Genomic DNA, 20,458 nt, shown 5'->3' on the forward strand with positions numbered 1-20,458 from the left:
TCAAAAAGGGGCAAGATGGTTTAACATTATGTAGAGTTTAAAGAGACAGGGACTGTGCAGGCTATGGAAGGTTGTGGGGAGGATCTGCTTAGCAAGCAAAGATTGTCTTTATATATATGAGGTCTCCCAGTAACAGCCACTTCTGGTGATCTCCGCCTGAGCCAGGTGTCTGACACTCCAATCTCTAATCCCCGTCCTCCCAAAAAATTCTTTCCTAAAAATAAAAGGAGAAGATAAGAAAAGCCTTTGTATGTTCGCTATTTACTTTATTAATGGAGATGTAAATTTATTTTTACAAAATGGCAGCTTTTTCAAGCCATTCCTGTGCAGTTTTTCTAAACAATCAATTGGAAATATGCCAAGAAAATATATTGAAAGTGGGATGTTTCACTTTCCTTCAGTAAGCCCACTTGTCTTCCCTGGCAATCATCTTTTATCTGTTCCTCTTCAATAGCCTCCCAGTGGTCTTCCTGCTATAGTATCTGTCCTTCTCCAGTCCATTCTTCTACAGCATCGAATATCATTTCAATTGCTGGGCACCATGGTACATGCCTGTAATCCCAGGGCTTTGGGAGGCTGAGGCAGGAGGTTCACAAGTTCGAAGCCAGTCTCAGCAACTCAGCAAGGCTCTAAGCAATATAGCAAGACCCTGTTTCAAAATAAAAAATAAAAAGGCCTAGGGTTCCCCTCAGGTTCCATCCCCAGTACCAAATAATAATAACAACAACAATAATAATTTGTTGTAACATTCAAATTTCATTAAGTGACTTACTATTTAAAATCCATCTGTGGATCCTCAGTGCACATAAAATATGGCTTAGATTCCTAGCTCTCAAGTTCATGTCTTTCTCTTGCACTCCAGTTTCTGTGGCTCTCTCCTTGTCTCCCTACAACCAGCTCCTCTAGTCTTCTTTCAGTTACTCTGTTTTACCAAATATTTTCTCATACTTTTCTCACTCTTCTTTTCCCAAGTGTCCTCCACCCTCTCCTATCTGTTGTTCCCTATCTCACCTTCATTTAGTTCTTTTTTTAAAAAAATTAATTATTTTTATTTATATATGACAGAGGAATGATTACAATTCATATTACACACATAGAGCACATTTTTTCGTATCTCTGGTTGTATACAAATTATATTCACACCGATTCGTGTCTTCATACATGTACTTTGGATAATAATGTCCATCACATACTAACATCATTTCTAACCCCACATGCCCTCCCTTCCCCTTCAATCCCTCTGCCCTATTTAGAGTTCATCTATTCCTCCCATGCTCCCCTTCCCTAACTTACTATGAATCAGCCTCCTTAGATCAGAAAAAACATTCAGCATTTGTTTTTTGGGGATTGTCTAACTTCACTTAGCATTATCTTCTCTAACTCCATCCATTTACCTGCAAATGCCATGATTTTATTCTCTTTTATTGATTAGTAATATTTCATTGTGTATATATGCCACATTTTTTTTTATCCATTCATCTATTGAAGGGCATCTAGGTTAGTTCCACAGTTTAGCTATTGTGAATTGTGCTGCTATAAACATTGATGTGCCTGTGTCCCTGTAGTATGTTGTTTTTAAATCTTTTGGGTATAGACCCAGGAGAGAGATAGCTGGGTAAAATGGTGGTTCCATTCCCAGTTTTCCAAGAAATCTCCATACTGCTTTCCGTATTGGCTGCACCCACCAGCAGTGTATGAGTGTACCTTTTTCCCCACATCCTTGCCAAAAACCAACTTACTGTTGGTTGTCTTCTTAATAGCTGCCATTCTGACTGGAGTGAGATGAAATCTTAGTTTTGATTTGCATTTCTCTAATTGCTAATGATGATAAACATTTTCTATATATTTGTTGATTGATTGTATATCATCTTCTGAAAAGTATTTCTTCAGGTGCTTGGCCCATTTATTGATTCGGTCATTTTTTTTGTTGTTGTTGTTATTGTTTTTTTTTTTTGTGCTTAGCTTTTTGAGTTCCTCTTAAAACTGCTTTCATAGAATCTCAGAGATTTCAGTATGTTGTATCTGCATTCTCATTTACCTCTAAAAAATTTTTAATCTCCTCCTTGATGTCTTCTGAAACCCATGGTTCATTCAGTAGCATATTATTTATTTATTTATTTATTTATTTATTTATTTTAATTGGTTGTTCACAACATTACAAAGCTCTTGACATATCATATTTCATACATTAGATTGTAGTAGGTTATGAACTCCCAATTTTACCCCAAATGCAGATTGCAGAATCACATTGGTTACACATCCACAATTTTACATAATGCCCTATTAGTAATTATTGTATTCTGCTACCTTTCCTATCCCCTACTATCCCCCCTCCCCTTACCTCACATCTTCTCTCTCTACCCCATCTACTGTAATTCATTTCTCTCCTTGTTTATTTTCCCATTCCCCTCACAACCTCTTATATGTAATTTTGTATAGCAATGAGGGTCTCCCTTCATTTCCACGCAATTTCCCTTTTCTCTCCCTTTCCCACCCATCTCATGTCTCTGTTTAATGTTAATCTTTTCTTCCTGCTCTTTCTCCCTGCTCTGTTCATAGTTGTTCTCATTATATCAAAGAAGACATTTGGTATTTGTTTTTTAGGGATTGGCTAGCTTCACTAAGCATAATCTGCTCTAGTGCCATCCATTTCCCTGCAAATTCCAAGTAGCATATTATTTAGTCTCCAGGTGTTGGAGTGGATTTTATTTACTATTTTATCATTGACTTCTAATTTCATTCCATTATGATCTGATAGAATGCTACCTTTTTATATTTTCTAAGAGTTGCTTCGTGGCATAGTATATGGTCTATTTTAGAAAAGGATTCATGTGCTGCTGAGAAGAAAGTGTATTCTCTTGTTAAAGGATAATATATTCTATATGTGTCAGTTAAGTCTAAGTTATTGATTGTGTTATTGAGTTCTATAGTTTTTTTGTTCAGCTTTTGTTTTGAAGATCAATCTAGTGATGAAAGAGGTGTGTTAAAGTCACCCAAAATTAATTTGTTGTGGTCTATTTGACTCTTGAGCTTGAGAAGAGTTTGTTTGATGAACGTAGATGCTCCATTATTTGGGGATATGTATTTATAATTGTTAAGTCTTGTTGGTGTGTGGTTCCCTTGAGCAGTATGTAGTGTCCTTCTTTATCCTTTTGATTGACTTTAGCTTGAATTCTACTTTATTTGATATGAGGATGGAAACCCCTGCTTGCTTCTGTAGTCCATGTGAGTGATATGATTTTTCCCAACCCTTCAACTTCAGTCTCTGGATGTCTTTTCCTATGAGGTGAGTCTCTTGGAGGCAGCATATTGTTGGGTCTTTTTTTTTTTTTTTATCCAATCTGCTAGTCTATGTCTTTTGATTGGTGAGTTTAGGCCATTAACATTCAGGGTTATTATTGAAACATTATTTGTATTCCCAGCCATTTTTGTTTATGTTTGGTATTTAATGTGACTTGGTTTCTCCTCTGATTAGATTTTCCTTTAGTGTAATACCTCCCTCTTCTGATTTTCATCATTGTTTTTTATTTCCTCTTCTTGGAATATTTTGCTGAGGATGTTCTTTAGTGCAGGCTTTCTAGTTGTAAATTCTTTTAACTTTTCTTTATCATGGAAAGTTTTTATTTCATCATCAAATCTAAAGCTTAATTTTGCTCGATAGAAGATTCTTTTTTGGCATCCATTTTCTTTCAGAGCTTGATATATATTTTTCCATGGTCTCCTGGCTTTGAGAATCTACTGAGATATGAATTGGTCTCCCCCATATGTGATCTGATTCCTCTCTCTTGTGGATTTTAAGATTCTATCATTATTCTGTATGCTAGGCATTTTCATTATAATGTGCATTGGTGTAGATCTGTTGTAATTTTGTACATTTGGTGTCCTGTAAGCCTATTGTATTTGGTTTTCCATTTTATTCTTCATGCTTGGGAAATTTTCTGATATTATCTCATTGAAGAGATTGTGCATTTCTTTGGTTTGAAACTCTGTGACTTCCTCTATCCCAATAACTCTTAGTTTTGGTCTTTTGATGCTGTTTCATAATTCTTGGATGTCCTGTTCATGGTTTCTTACTATCTTCACTGTGTGATCAAATTTATTTTCCAGATTGTATACTTTTGTCTTCATTATCTGACATTCTTTTTTCCAAGTGATCTAGTCTGTTGGTCATGCTTTCTATTGAGTTTTTTTATTTGGCTTATTGTATCCTGCATTTTTTTTTTTACTGCTGTACCACATCTTTATTTGAATTATTCCATTTAGACCATACAACAATCCTGTGTGTGGAATTATTGTCTGTAAGGGACTTTGTTCACACTCTTCATCACTACATCCCTGCTACCTAGTGATTGTCCTAATAATAGTGTTTCAATAAACAAGGAATGAGCAAATGATTCCTCCCCTTCACAGGTAAAGAAACTGAGGCGCAGAGTGGAAAAGGAGCCGCATCTGAATAGCCAGGTGTGTCAACAGGTGCCACACACTCCAGGGGGTCATCTGTGCGGCTGCAGGTTTCTGCATTCAGTGTTCTCTCCCCACACTGCCAGCTGTGAATCTGAGCCACCAGTAGGTGGCGTCCCCATTTAATATTAATATTATGTATCCTGCATTTTAAGGATTTCTTTTTTTCTTTTCTTTTTTTTTTTTTGAGTCTCCATCTCTCTCTTGAAGTAATTTTTTGCTACCTGTATTTGCTCTCTTATCTCTTTATTGGAGTGATCAATTTTTGCCTGTATTTGCTCATTTAGGTCATTCTTTAATTCACAGATTATTTTAATTATGAACCTTCTGAACTCCTTCTCTGACATTTCATCAACTCTGCCATCCATAGGTTCTGTTACTATAGTATCCTGGTTTGTTTGGGGGCACTTTCCTCCCTTATTTTTTCATGTTTTCTCTGTGTCTTCCTTTCTTGCAGTGTGGATCTGAGATTTTATAGTTACTACCTTATATTCTTAGAGTACCTGTGCAGATTATCTGTACCTCACTTTGATGTTGGGCTTCCAGACCCTACTGGTGTCCCTCAATGTATGCTACTACTACTAAGGGTGGTGGCAGCAATAGCCAAGGTAATTCAAGATAATAGTTGAGGTGCCCCAAGATGGATGCAATGTCTTACAGAGATGGGGCTGAAAGGGTGGGCCTCACACTCTCTTTGGGATGCCTGCTCCGAGAGGCAGCTGCCTCTAGGTTTTGTCTGTTCTCAAAAAGATAGAAGCTACTGCATAGGGAAGGGTGTGGTGATGACTGCAGTGTCCCAAGATGGATGTGGGTTAGCCTTAGGCTCCCAGGTGGGTGTGTGTGGGGGGGAACTTGGACCTACCCTGGACCTGGGTCCTGAGCAAGTAGGTGTGGGCAGACCTGGGCTGGGCTTGACCTCCTGCAATAGTCTGCTGGTTGGAAGGGACAGTCAGTCCTGTGTTAGAGGCTGGGCTCCTATGGGTGCCTGTCGGTGTTGACCCAGGCAAACTGTGAACCTGGGTCCTGTGCAGGCCAGTGTGGGCGGATCTCATTTGGTTCTTTATACTCTTAAAGTCTGTTATCATTTTATTTTTGCTTTTTTAAATATTATTTTACCTACTTTCAATTTAAGCTCTGTGAGAAATGAGAGTCAATACTATATCTTGCACATTTTTTTTCCCCCAGCTGCCTCTACCCTATTCTTGGTGCATTATTTGTTAAATAATGTTTGCTGAAAACAAAATCCTGCTAAATCAATGTAATGCAAAGCACTATTGAAGTACTGATATTGGGGAGGAAAAACTACATCTGTTCTAATGGGACTGAGATGAAGGAGAAAAGGTATGGATCTATATAAGTTTGGAGTTTGGGGGCAAGAAGTGAAGACTTTGATTCTCACACTGAACTAGAAGAACTAGTCCCCTTCCTAGAAGTAAGCAGTTGATGGTAGGGTGTGGGATATGAAGACAGCCATTTAAATTTGAATACTTACTAAAAGGAACGCAGAAACTACCAGAGAAGATTGGAAGGAATACTAAGTGGCTAAGTAGTTTTGGAGACCCTGTTGTTGAGGACAATGAGTCCAGTTGAGAGACTCCCCAGCACTGCTCAGCAGTATAGGCCTTGGAGAAACAATAGTTAGCATCCTTGAACCAGTGTTCAAACTGTGAAAAATAGGTGTGAAGTACATTAAAAGGTGTTAAAAATTCGAGAACTAAAGTGAAAGTGATGGAGGTGATTCACAGATGTTCTTGATTGAGTAGAGGAAGAAATGATGCCAAAAGGGTTCTCACAGCTTGTGACAAAGTAGGAGGTCACAGGAGTGAAAGACTCCACATATCTGAGGAATAGTCATAAGATTGGACACATGAAGCAAATTATGAAAAAGCACAATGAAGGAGGGAGATGTAGGATAAAGTGGGTGGAAGTGATTCCTTAAGTCAAATAAGGCAGTGGGAGTGGAGAGCTCTCTTTAGAATGAGTCCTTACTGGAGGCATTTCTTCCAAGACCCTTTAATACCTATCAACATTTAAATTTCTTCAAGTCTGCAATGTCTTGAAGAAACAAAGAGCCAAAAAATATATTTATGGAATGCATGATGACTAGATGCTTCATTTGGTGGTGGAACAATAAGGCCACCTTGGGTGCAATGAACAATTCATGCATTACAATAATTTCCTGAGGCAATTTGCTAAGTGATGCAGGGGAAATTCAGATCACTAGTAGATTATGCTCACTTAGAACATTTTCCCCTCTGGGCTGAGTGAGCATTTCAGGAATGTGTTTAGTGAGGCACTGCCACTAATCAACCAATCCCTGGGTGTGTGGTGCCTCCTCTGAACAGTGGAGCTAATTGCCTAAAAAACAACTATCCTTCTGAAATATTTCTTACCTCTACTGAAAGTATATTAAGAAGAATAACATATCTTTATTCATTACTCAGTCAACGGATTTTTTTATTTATATATGACAGCAGAATGCATTACAATTCTTATTACACATATAGAGCACAATTTTTCATATCTCTGGTTTTATACAACAAATGTTTATTGATAAAATAAAGCTACTTTACAATAGCAAAGCTGGATGGCAAAAGAACAAACCAGAACATAATTCTCAGTGGAATCCTAGCAGGTAGGTGAAGATTAGATGACAATAGTAAAAATACTAACAGGAACATGTGCATGGTACTTTACAAGTTATGTCACATATGTTTAGCTTCTTTGATCCTCCTGATAATCCTGTGAGGTGTTATTGTTCAGTATTTTAAGAAGAGAAAACTATGTCTTAACAATTTTAGTAACATTTTAAGGCAAGTAGTTTTTCTGCAACTACAGTTCACTTCCTCAATTTTTTTTTTCAATAAAAGTACTTTTGGGAGGTAGTATGTCATGAGGGTAGCTTAGCATTACTCAACAGGATGGCACTGTGGGAGGGATCACATCCAGGTTTAGTTCACTTAGCAATCAGAGAACTCAGAAGATGGGCTCAAGGGAGAGAATGTGTTTTCCACCATGGCTCCACCAGGTGGCAGTGAGGGCCACCATTAGAGACTAGTGTGAGTCAATGCAGACATTTGGCTATAAGTGGCTCAAGCAGAAGGGAGGAAAGAAGCAAGTCAATGCTATTCTCTTAGCGTGTTAGAATTAGTGGTGCTGCTATTGTATTCAGCAAAGTTTTTCATGCTTATGGTGAGTGGGACAACAGTGAAAGAAACTATGAGTGGGAAGCACATACTATGTAATATGTTCTCTTATTCTTAGTCTATACTTCCAATCCCACCCCTGAATTCTAGGTGATCGTGTGAGTATTATTGTCAGGCAGCATGAAATTGGTTGTTCTCTTGGGAGAAAAAGTGCATGTGTTCAGTGCATTCATGTTGATTGCTATATGTACACTGTTTCTTTTGAAGTTTACCAGTCTCTTATCCATCAGAAAGAAAAGCAACTTGCAGTATCATAGAGGTATTGGAATTTTATATGCACTTAATAGATAAAGGAATTCAAGACAACTTGATACTTTCCTTGTTTTGACACAACACAGTAAGAGGTACAAATTTTGGCCACTGGGGGGAAATAATGAGTTCCCGATTAGAGAATGCCATATCAGAAAATGTATGTGGCTGGGAATAAAGAATTAGAACACTTCTTTTTGCATATACTAATAATTAGATGCTATACTAATCCTTCTAGGAGTTAGAAAATAAAATGTTCTATTTGTCTGGGGATGCTCAGGGACCCAGGCATTTTGTACTCAGTCCCCAGGAATAAAATCCTAGTTCCCATCAGTGGAAAGGCTGTTGTATTTGAGGAGATTCCTTCTCCACAGGAGATATCTGCTTTTCTTCTGGCACTGAGGGTAGATCAGGTGCTTTCTGCCCACACCTTGCTACTGTGAAGCGACTCATGTGAATAGCTTCCTCATACCCTGGGAGGGTGTCCAGTGAGGAGGGCAGCTGGCCCAGGGAGCTGTGGGAGCGAGTCACAGCCAGGATTCTCCGAGCTGCAGGGCCAAACACTGACTGCAGGGCTGCAAGGAAAGGAGGGATAAAGCTAGCATAAATGGGAGAGCCCCAGGCACCAGAGGCTTACATCGCCCTTAATATCCTTTCATTTTTAACATGTGTCCAAACTCATTGTCACTCCCTGCCACAAAATTTATGAAAATCCTGTAAAGCTCATTTAAAAAACCACCTTTAAAATCTGTTTTAAGATCCTGTCTTCTCTGATGTCTCTGAGTAATCTAAATTGTGCTCCCATAGCTCACAAGCCTGGCTCTTTCCTTTTGAGACTTAGATCCCTTTACACCAACCCGTGATAGTAAGGATTCCTTGGGGATATTTATTTCTGCCCTATTTATCATTGCTCTAAGATGGCCAAGAGTAAAGGAGGGAGGAGGGTGAAAAACAGCACATCACAGTGTTCTTTCTAAAATAAATATCAGAGTGTTTTGCTATCTGGTTTTCTGCCTTGTATTTACTCCCTAATTTCAGGAAATATAAAGAACAGAAGGAGAAAAATAACCATATAATCAAAAGGACATTGGAGCTAAAATCTAGAGTACTAAGGCTTGAATACAGAATTGAAAGTGGGGGCACCACTAGTTTCTTTTATGATACAAAATAGAAGAAATATAATAGAAAATGTAGACTTTCACCAAATCTGAGACATTTGGGGAAAGGTGTATGTGCAGAAGGTAAAATAGCTTTAGCAAAATAAGGATCTATAAACTGCGTGAGTCTTCCTATAAAAGATCTTCAACGTTATCTCCAATATTTCACTTCTTTCTTCACTCTATCAGCCTGACAAATAATTGAGAATACAGCATTGGTAAGAAGCCAGGTCTCTGCACCTCTGAACTTCTGGAAATTAAAGCTACCCCAGTCCTAGAATATTTAATAGTCTTTGATCAGTGCTTCCATGCTTCTGTACTCCTGGAGCCATTCTTTTCAACCTGGATCCCTCTCTCATGCCATAAGGCCATGTACTCACAAGTAAAAGTGCTCTGAAGGGTGCTGTCATGATCAAAAGCGATGACTGTCACTTCGTAGGGCAGCTGGCCCCCGTCTTCGCCTTGTTGCTGACGACCCAGGCAGCAGCGGAAGCACACTGAGGTCAGGCCACACAGGAGCAGCAGCGCGCCAATCACCACCAGCAACCTGCAAGAGCCCGCGGAGCAGGTCCGAGCTGGCTTGTTTCCCAGCTCGGTGTAATCAGCCTTTAAGGTCTGCCTTTTGATTCTCATGGATATTTTATGGAATAATTATTAGATTTTAATTCCAAGTCTATAGACCTTCTTATTTTGTCAGCAAGACCAAGTCAGTTCGCTAGAGCAAATAATAAGATATTTATGATAGGTGGAAAGGGCTGCTTTTGACTTCACAAGTAAATCCCCATGTAGAGAGATTTCTCAAGCCTACTCTGAGGGAAGGACACAATAATCTTTTGATGTTGGCTGAAGAGATCATAATAAAATAGAAAATCCTGGCATATTGTCATTTAGGTTAGTGATGAGGTAAAGAAACTTAACTATATGAAATGTTAAGTAGGCACCTTTGCTTCCTGGTCACAATATGTATTGAAACTTAAGGGCTGGAGATGTGGCTCCAGTGATAGCGCGCTCGCCTGGCATGCGTGGGGCCCTGGTTCGATCCTCAGCACCACATACAAACAAAGATGTTGTGTCCACCGAAAACCAAAAAATAAATATTAAAAAAAAAGAAACTTAAAAAAAAAAAAAAGAATGTTCTTAAAAATGAAGTGTCTGGGCTGGGGGTGTGGCTCAAGCGGTAGCGCACTCGCCTGGCATGCGCAAGGCGCTGGGTTCATCCTCAGCACCACTTAAAAATAAAATAAAGATGTTGTGTCCACTGAAAAAACTAAAAAATAAATATTAAAAAAATCTCTCTCTCTTTAAAAAAATAAAAATAAATAAATAAAAATAAATGAAGTGTCTTTGTAGGTGTTATAACTGAAACTTACCATATATACCAGAGATGTACCCAGTCTGTGGTCAGGCAACTATGGAGAAAGAATAAAGTTTGTTAAATTAAAAACCAGAAATATGAGTTACAGAGTGATACCATATTATAATAAACACAACATGGGTTGTATTATTTAAAATTCAATGTAACTAGCCAATTCTATTGTAAATGGTGTGCCTCAAATGATGTTTTATACTAGATGGGGGGGGCTTTGGGTAAATCATTTTATAAATCACTATAAAACAGATCAAAGTACTGATCATGAAAAGTGTTAATAGAAAATATCTCCATGGCTACTGTAAATAGTTATGGTGAAAATTGCCAGGAATGAACTTGGAATGAAATTGCTAAAGAGTAACCTTAAAAACAGATGTGAACTTAATTAAGGTTTGCATAAATTTGAGCTTAATAAAATGTAACTATAAAGAAAGTTTCAGTTAAGAGCATGAAAGCTATCAAGTCTGTAATTCATGTTTCATAAATTCTTGCAACATCCTTACCATGAAAAGGGGCCTAAAGTGTCACATCCGGGGTCAAAACTGATAACAGATATCCACTAAGACTGAAAAGGAAGAAGGTAAAAAGCAGAGTCTAACTTTGATATTATGAAAACTAACTAAATATTCTGAATTAACTTTGGCAATTTAAAATTTTCTCTGGAGGAATGGAAATATAGGGATTGCATGGGAGAAAGAATGAGAGAAAATCAGGAATTGGAGGAGGAGAAAAAAGTATGTGTGCATCTCTGAGATACAAAATTTTTTTCATTTAATAATATTTTCTAATACGTTGACCTATTGAGATCTAGTGAAGCTCATTTCTTTTTCCCTTCTTTAGTTATATATTCATAAAAATACAGTTTGTTATTTTACTGTACAATGTCTCCTCTTGTTTTTTTCACATTCACCATTTGTTCAGAACTCTTCTGGTTCTTCATCAGACTCAGGTTCTATAGAAAAGGACTCTTCCTAGGGTATATAGATAGAGTGTGTCAAGTAGCCAAGGTCCAATGTACATGTGACAAATAACCAAGACTATCACTAGTTCCCCCGTGTTCACAGACTTCTTAGCTCTTTCTTGCGAAACCTTTCTCATGGATAACTGTGTTTTCCTTCAGCCTAAACAGGTCTTTTATTCACTCTCTACTTTATCTTTTTTTATAGTTCCCAAAGTAGAATGAATCACTTGCATTTTTATCTTTATGTTCTCTATGTCTGCATAAGACCTAATAGTGGCAGGTTTAGATTAAGGGATAATTCCATCAAAGTGGTAGCTAAATTAAGTCTGCAATAAATATTAACATGTTCTAAAAACTAGAATATACTTCTTTGGAAATCACCTAAGTAGATAACACTAATGATTAGATACTGAATCCAGTCTGTCCTGATGAGTCACTGAGAAACATGGCTAAGAAAGTCTTTTGCAAGTCTCTGTGACTATTGAGACTAATTGTTCTGCTTTGATGGGAAGATTAGCTTGGGAAAAAGTACTGTCAGCAGTATTATTTTCAGTCTTAGGATGACACATACATGTCTATGATTGTAGGTGATTGTTCATTTAAGTAGAAATAAAGGGAAGTCATAGACATCTAATGACATTTTGACCCGCATTTGGGTATTGATGCTTTTGTCTGATCTTCCTTCCTCCCAGCTTGAACTCTAAGATACTTACTGTTCAGGATTGGCACAGTTCTCTTCACATCTTGCCCCAGGAAGCTGTAGAAAGGGAAATAGTCTCAGACAGGGAAATTGTCTCATCTGCTGTGCTCAGCAGCCTATCAATCACCTCTCAGCGCTATGCTCTGTTAGATCAATTGGTAAAGATGAGGACATGGTCAGAAGGTCAATCCATATTTAGGACAGTTACTTTTATCTCTTCCATGTGTGCTGACTATTGTACTTGAGATGGGAGAACGTGGAAGGACAAATATCTCTTCTTTTGTTAGGGGGTGAACATCACACCACCACTGTGGTGAATGAGAGGCAATTATTTATACCAATTTGTCTTTCTTAGAAATTTCCTGATCTGTCCTTCAGGATATCATGATTGTCCTCTTTATTCCTGCCTAGTTGTAAATTGAATTCCATCTCACTGCCCTGTTTTATGCCCACAATACATCAATAATTCACCATACAAGAGAGGAAGGGGAAAGGAACCAAAGAAAACTTACTACTGAATAGCTATCATTTGCCAGTAAGCCTGCTAAGAATTATTAATATTTCATAACATTTCATTACAATAATCCTGTTGGTTGATATTTATAGCTTTGTTTTGAAAGACAAAGGGACTAAGGTACAGGTCCTAAAGTAATGTGACCAACTATGTATACCCTTTGATGAAGCCAGAATTCAAATCTGACTCTATCCTGAACATGTATTGAATGGGTTGAAACAGCCAATGACAAGTTTGTTCTAACAATCCTTCGATATTGTTATCAATTCCTTCCACTCCTTGAAAATAATACAGAATAAAGAAAGCTTCTACTCCTTTCTTATATATCTGGTGACTTCCTCTTTCAAAGAACCTTTTAGGTAAACTCTAGTTCTAGAAACCATTTCTTTTTGATATTTCATTTGTATCTACTAGGGATTTATGTTGAGGAGTCAGGGGGTAGGGGACATGCATATTCAAGATATATCAAGGGAAAAGGATTTCTAGAAGGACTAACAACTACCCTCCACAGACAACATTTCAGAGATTCCTGCTATCATTTTATTTTCATCTAAAATAGATGGCCACATCACAAATAATGGCTCTGTGTGTTTCCTCAATCCATCTTTGGTACTTCTGTTTCACTTTCTTCACTAATGGAAAGAGAAACACCAGATACTTGGAGGAGAAAATGCCACTTTTGGGGGGCTTATTGCAAAATGAGGAGAAAAGAGAACTAAAAGAGAGAGGAGGAAAATGGAGAGATGGAGTAAAGAGAAAATACCAGAAAAAGAAAGAAAAATTGAATTTCCAAATATTGGTTAACTGGTAAATAGGAAGCGACACAGACAGCCACTCCCTGTACAGGGATATGATACAACCCAGTTTCTGCATTTCTAGATTTCATAGCTACACAAACTTCTCCTTGATAATTGTTTACGATCCCTTAGTTCATGATATCTTTCTCAGATAATGGATTACTCACAGTCTTCTGATTAATGGGAGAGAAACAAAAGGCCTAAAGAATTTTTAGAATCCTCTTCCTTTTAATTTATTTCTGCAATGGAGGTATCTAAACTGCTGGAATAATATTAGTGCTGTCATGGGAAATTCCGTTTAGTGGAATTATGTATCTAGTATAATTTACTTGGAATTTCAAGGAATGGGTGATAAGATATGAAAAGAAGCACATGTAAGTGGCACTTCTAAAGTACCATAGCCTACCTGTATCAGCAATCACCCTAATTTCTGTCCTCTCTTTCACAGGTATTACCAGTCATACATGTATATAACCCTATAATACCACACTATTGGCTAAGTTCTATATTTGTCTTTTCACTCCACTTCCTCCCAAGTTCTTCTGAGAGTTTATTTACTTGAGGGGGAAAAAATGGCTTTTTCCTGTCCTTTGCAACTGAACTCACCTGGATGAAATATGCCAGGGCAGAGGCGGTGACGACCGGGACTGGGACTCCCATCGGGCTGAACACCTGCTCCTCCAGGATCATGCTCTGCGTATCTGCTGCCTCCTCTCCATGCTCTGAGCCATGATTGACATCTGGATCTAGAATTGTCAAGGAGAGAAGCTTTTCTCAGTAATAAGTCAGTTTTTCTCTGTCTCTCTCTGCTTTCTCCAACTCCCTCTGATTTTTGTTGTCTAGGGTCTTTTTTTCCTCTTGGTTTTCTTCTCTATTTCTCTTTTATAGTCTCCACATTTGCTCTCTTTGCCTTCTTTCCTTTCTTTCTGCTATCACTCCTTTCTGTGTTTTTAACTTTCTTTCCCCACTACCCACAGGAGAAAAACATTCAAGGAGGACACATTTGTCGTCTGAATTAGATATTGTTCTAATTGGTGATGAGAACTTCAGCTTTGAAGAAGATCAAAGGATTGCTGGTGACTAAATACATTCTCTTCTCCCCAAAACTAGTAATTCTCTTGGTCATTCACCACAGCACTCCAGGGTGACTATTGAATGTTGAAAGTCACCCTGCCAATCTCCTTTAACTTCCCTCCATGTGATTCAAAACCCCCCTTCTTCTTCTCTGGAGCCCTCCCCTTCTATGTTGATAATCAACTCTCCTGGTTCTGGGTCATTTATTTCTAAACATTGGGGTAGGGCTGAGAGATTGCCAGATGAACTGGAAAGCTGTCCCATCTTTCAAGTAGGGAGGCTTAGAAATTAGAATTTCCAAATGCTATTAATGGTCTCCTCCTCCACACTCACTCCAGTTCCCACTGAAACAGGTTATGCACAGGCATGTTTTTGAAAACTAGATTCCAAGGTTTCTTTCTTTGTTTTCTTCATTGTTGTTTTTGTCTTTTTCCTTCTTTTCCCCCTACACTTTCCCCCTCTCTAGGTAAAGTAGTATTGTGATCAAGGAATAGTTCTTGCCCCTCAGAATCTGGGCACAGTGGCTTGCACCTAATAGTGCCAGCTACTCCAGAGGCCTAAACAAAAGAATCAGTTCATCCCAGGAATTAGAGACCAGCCTGGACAGCATAAGATGACCCCACCTCAAAATAGATAAATAAAATGAAAAATAAGTAAAAAAAAAATATTGCCACTCAAGAAATAAACTAAGATCTGAAAAAATTAAGCACATATGGAAAGGATATAAAATACTTACAAGGAAGCATATCTATAAGAATGAATAAATACTGTATAGATGAGTTATGCCTACGTAGGTAATCTTTTATTTAATCCAAAGTACTTGATAAGACAATTAAATGTTAGTTTACAGGGGTATATCTATCTCATAAGAATTAAATAAAACCACATTTCAAATCCTTTCTGACTCTGGAAGTCTAAATTATATGAAGTGGTTGTTGAGGGGATATTGCCTAGTGGGATCAAACATACACTAAAGGGCCCTCACAACTATGAAAATGTGATGAGAAGATGGAGACGGTGAACTTTATTTTTTTTTTCTTAGTGAAGTAAGATAGTGAGAGAATATCCTGGTATGATGCTGGTTGTTTAAAATTTATCAGTTTCAAATCTGTGAACGCTGACATTATTTTTTAAAAATGTAAGGCTGTTGGGATTGGGACAAAGTATCCATTCCAAGTTTCAATAGAAAACTTGGCAAGGTGGAAGGCATTCTACAGGATGAGAAGAGTAGAACTTTAATTGTGGTCCTTTTAAAGCTCAATAATTATGTAATTCCCCATCTCATTCATAAAGGAGTGGAATATCCACTCGACCTGCTTTAGATATTATTTCAGAGAGGAAAGAAAAACAAAGACAAGAAGTGTATTTTGAATAGACTATTTCTATTAAAAACCATCATGAAACTTTCCCTTTTATTTTTCTTTCTAAAAAAAAGAAAAAAAATCACTTGTTATCTCTGCAACTTTGGGCAGATTATCACATATCTTCATTGACTCAGTATTTTTTTTACATAAAAGAGGAGTAATAACATTTACTACTTATTACTTATTATTTATAGGCTTATAGACATTAAATAAGCTAATATGTATAAAATATATAGAATAGTCCTGATAAGTATTTTATGTGTTAGCTAAGATGATTTTAACTCTTATTTTACAAATAACCGTCACTTCTAATGTGCTGGATAATTAATGTCTTTTATGCCTCTTGTGTATATTTTTATACCAGTCCCTCTCTAAGGTACATTTTAGCTCTTCTAATAGCCTGGCTCTTGAATATTTTCCCATGTTAGCCTGTCCATTTCTTTCCACGACCAGGCCGGCCTCCACCTGTGTGAACAGGTTTGCCAATGAACATGGCTTTTCCCCTCATTGACTTTCCTGCCATGTGACTGCCATCATCTTTTTGCCCTCCAGCCTTCTAACAGGTTAGAACAAAATAGCCTTCTGTTAATGACTGCCTCAATATTTTTCTTTCATGGAATTACTATTGCCATTCTCCCCAAAGCGTTCACTGGGGAAATAAAACAACTTTTTATTTTTATCCTAATGAGTGTGATTATGTCTTGTGACAGTTTTAACTCCAAGGTCAATTTTTCTCAATGCCTCCACATGGGGAGTGATGACAAAGGAAAGAGAAGACTAAAGAAGGCACGCATGGGATAGGGACAGAAAGGCAAGTAGCTGGAGTAGTGGGGAATGACCTCATTACCATCCTACACAATCTTGTGTAGTTCCATTAAGCCTGTGAATCATTAGCTTGCACTGTGCTGTTAAGGACTTGGATTGGAACCAATGAGAAGTGCATGTACATGGACCATCTTGCTTATGCTTCAGGGAATTGTTGTACAACCTCTGTGACAAGTTTAGCTAAAGAAGTGCTTGCTTCTGTTTCCTTTGATTAGTCTCTTTTTGACCTTGGCTAACTCAGGTCACCCACCCTCTCTGTGCTTGAGTGAAGTAGAATCCAGGACTGTGATTACTCTGAGGTATCAATATCAAGCTATAAAGGGCTGATCAGTGGACTGGGCCAAAACATGAGGTCAAGAGTAGATGAGATGGCAGAAGTCAGTCCCTTCTTAAAACCTCTGAAAGCATCTGTCTTATGAGCCAAGATCGAAGCATAGGTATTGAGTGGAAACCCCACAGGGACTGAAAATCAGTAAGGGGATTAGATTTAAGGAAGCTGAGTAAGGCAAGAAGGATTGAGTTTATCAAAGAATGAATTAGGTTTATATTCTATAAAACTTATTACCATGAACCATGTGAGTAATAATATAGAGCAACACATACTTGTTATCTTGCATCTATGAATCAGAAGCTTGGGCACAGTTTAGTTGGGTCTTCTGCTTAGGGTCTCACAAAGCTGAAATCAAGGTGACTTCTGGCCTGCATTCTCATCTGAAGGGTCAAATGGGGGAAGAATTCACCCACAAGATCCCTCAGGCAGAATGCATTTCTTTGTGATGTTTGTGTCAGTGTAAACTTGTTTCTCTAAATCTAGATGGAGAAATAGAGATAGCAGAGGGAGAGGGTTTAACATAGTAGTCACTACATCTTATGTAATCACATATGCATGATCACATACATTCCATCACTTTTGCTGCTCTTCAAGTCAAAGTTCTTACTCATGTTCAAAGGGAAGAGATTATCCTGGACCATGAACACCAGGAGGAGGGGTCAATTGGAGACTTCATAGGTATATCAAGTCTGCCCAGGTATCTGCCACACAAGAATTATAGACTATGTTCATGGACATTTAAGAACAGGAGAAACCAAATGGCTATTGACAGATGGACAAATAAAAAAATATGTTCTATATGCACCTAAGGGAATGTTATGCAGCCTTGGAAAACAAGGAAGTTCTAATACATGCTAAAGCATGGATGAAACTTGAAGATTTCATACAAAGTATAATGTAACTCAAACACAAATTGACAAATATTTTATGTTTCTACTTACATGAAGCATGCTATGGGGTATATTTTGAATGTCCCCCAAAGATCTATGTGTCAGAGGCTTGATCCCCAGCCTGTGGTGGTATTGGGAGATGGTGGAACCTTGAGGAGGTGAGGCCTAGTATAGGAATTAGGTCACTGGGGGCATGACCTTCAGGGGGATATTTGGATACTGGATCCTTCCTTCCTCTCTCTCTCTCTCTCCACTTCCTGTCTGCCATGACGTGGACAGCTTTGCTTCACCACCTGCTCCCTGTCATGGTGTTCTGCTTTTCCAAAGATTCTAAACAACAGTCAAAGACCATGAACTGAAATGACTAAAATAATGAGAGCCAAAATAAACCTTTTTTCTTATAATTATCTCAGGTATTTTGTCATACTGATGAGAAGTTAGCACAAGGCATCTAGTTCTAGCAAAATCTGGAAACAGAATGGTGGTTTCCAGAAGAGGAAGAAGGAAGAGGGAGTTGTATATATCAGAGTTCTCTAGAAAAGTAGAATCAATAGGATGTGTACATACATAGAAAGAAATTTATTATGAGGAATTGACTTAAATGTTTATAGAGGCTGAAAAGTCCAAATCAGAAGTGAGGGTCAGTAGCCTGAGGGTCCAGGAGAACTGATGGTACAATTTCTGCCCAAAGGTCAGCAGGTGAAGAAGACCCAGAAGGGCTAGGAGAGGTATTTTTTACCCAAAGTCCATATGCTGAAGAATTTTTTCTTATTTGTGGGGAGGTTAGTCTTTTTGTTCTTCAGTCCTTCAGTTTTTGGAAGAGATCCACCCACATTATGTGTTGAAATGTGCTATATTTTACTAATTAATATGTTCATCCCATCCCCAAACACCCTATCTTGGCACTTGATTGCCCCCCCCCCAAAAAAAAACTATCTGTAAAATTCACCATCACAGGAGTTATTTATTGGGTACAGAGTTTCAGATGGAAAAGATTTTAAAAGTTCTAGAGGTGGATTGTGCTGCTGACTGTACAACAATACAAATTTAATTAATTCCATAGTGAACAGTATGTCTGAAATGGTTAAAATGGCAACCTCTTTATGCTATGAAATGTTAGTGGCATGTTAAGTAACTATGGGAATAATAAAGTGTCCTTTTTATTTCAGGATCTATTAATTCATTATTATATGGAATTTCCTAAGATTTTATTCAAGTGTGAGTCACCATGGTTGTTGCAGAAATGTGTCCAATCAGGACCTTGCTTCCTGGCACTCACATTCCAGGGAACTGGCAAGGGGCTTGGTGATAAAGGTAAGTAACATTTTCTGGCTACCAGCTGGTTTGATAAGGATGTATTTGCTACATGTTGATAATTGTGTGTGTGAACTATGTCACAGAGCAAAACATTAAATGGCAAAGAAGCTGTTTTCAATTTGGTATTAGATACACTGCACAGAAAAAGAGAATGCATGGAAAACTTAGGGAGAAGGAAGAAAATGGAATCCTAATGAGACTGCCAATATTGGTTATTTTTACTAATTAGTTTTCTAGAGACTTTATTTATTTTTCCATTCTTCTGTTAGCTATCTCTTCCTTCTTTTTCTTTCCTTTTCTTTTTTCCCCCCAAAGTGGTTTAAAGCAAATTTTAGAATCATGTTACCTTTTACGTAAATACTTCAGAAAACATTTTTAGAAGATATGGATATTTTTTAGAAGTGCACATACCTTCAAAGAGATATTTCTTTTCTGATGAGGTGATCATGAAGGAAAAATAGATGAGAAGTCTATTCGTGAATCCATGTAGTTAGACATACTTAAGGGGAGTGCACAGAAGAGTGTTTGTGACTTGAGTCAATCACTGGTTAGACCAAAATGTATTATTTGCTGGGCAACTTATCTGTGCTAAATATTAGAAATAATAATAGTTATAACAAATATTTGTTGAGTTCTTGTTATATTTCAAATACCAAATTGAAAACAGCTTTTCACTTTCACTCATTGTCTCATTTGAATCCCTATAGCAACATTATCCAGTAGACATTATCTCCACTTATAGACAGAGACATTGATCAGTGTTAAGTAATTCCCCAAGAGGAAAGACCAAGGGAGATATTTGAAACTTTCTTATCTAGTCCAATAGTTCTCTCTGCTGCTGTTATATGGCCACTGTATGAAATAGTACCCCCAATTCAGTTCTAAAATTACCCAGAGTACCCTCTTGGAAATGGGAGTCATATGTGATTATCAATTAAAACAATGAGAATTATTAAAAAGTGTTAATTGTAAGATATTGTATACAGTTTTCCACAGCAAAAGTTAACAAGCAAATGTGAATATTGGGCTAAATGAACCCTCTTCCACAGATTTAATATGACTTACTTTCTGTTAATTTTGGCATCCTTATCTAATGAGTATATACAACTTTTTCCCTCTAAGACTCATGGAAAATACGTTTTTCCTTTCATAAATTGCTTACTGAAATGTTAGAATCCACCACTTTCCCCACCTGCAATAGATGTAACCCAAGAATTTGCGTCACTCAACTTCCCAATATGAA

At 37.7% G+C, this 20,458-nt stretch overlaps 1 protein-coding gene across 2 annotated transcripts; it reads right to left on the bottom strand.

Annotated features, from left to right (window-relative positions):
• Positions 1 to 6,889: 6,889 nt before the first annotated feature.
• On the bottom strand, positions 6,890 to 14,670 carry Tmem52b (transmembrane protein 52B). Of its 2 annotated transcripts, none has more exons than XM_078015251.1 (6): positions 14,545 to 14,670; positions 14,021 to 14,160; positions 12,117 to 12,160; positions 10,444 to 10,482; positions 9,454 to 9,620; positions 6,890 to 8,491 (listed from the first exon to the last, which is right to left on the bottom strand). In XM_078015251.1, exons 2-6 carry the CDS (start codon positions 14,102 to 14,104, stop codon positions 8,247 to 8,249), a joined length of 579 nt encoding a protein of 192 aa, XP_077871377.1. In that variant the 5' UTR covers positions 14,105 to 14,160; positions 14,545 to 14,670; the 3' UTR covers positions 6,890 to 8,246. The 2 variants fall into 2 exon arrangements, with proteins under 2 accessions (XP_077871377.1, XP_077871376.1); XM_078015250.1 differs by having other exon boundaries at positions 14,390 to 14,577.
• Positions 14,671 to 20,458: the final 5,788 nt, after the last annotated feature.

Source organism: Ictidomys tridecemlineatus, chromosome 6 (assembly GCF_052094955.1).
Source record: "Ictidomys tridecemlineatus isolate mIctTri1 chromosome 6, mIctTri1.hap1, whole genome shotgun sequence".
NCBI classification, from domain to species: Eukaryota; Metazoa; Chordata; class Mammalia; order Rodentia; family Sciuridae; genus Ictidomys; species Ictidomys tridecemlineatus.

Excerpts from the sequence above, each read along its gene's own strand:
- Tmem52b (XM_078015250.1), bottom strand. Across the intron at positions 12,161-14,020 it reads CCCTGGCATATTTCATCCAG|CTTCCTGGGGCAAGATGTGA; the intron begins GTGAGTTCAGTT and ends CCCTTTCTACAG. Across the intron at positions 10,483-12,116 it reads AACTGTGCCAATCCTGAACA|TTGCCTGACCACAGACTGGG; the intron begins GTAAGTATCTTA and ends CTTTCTCCATAG.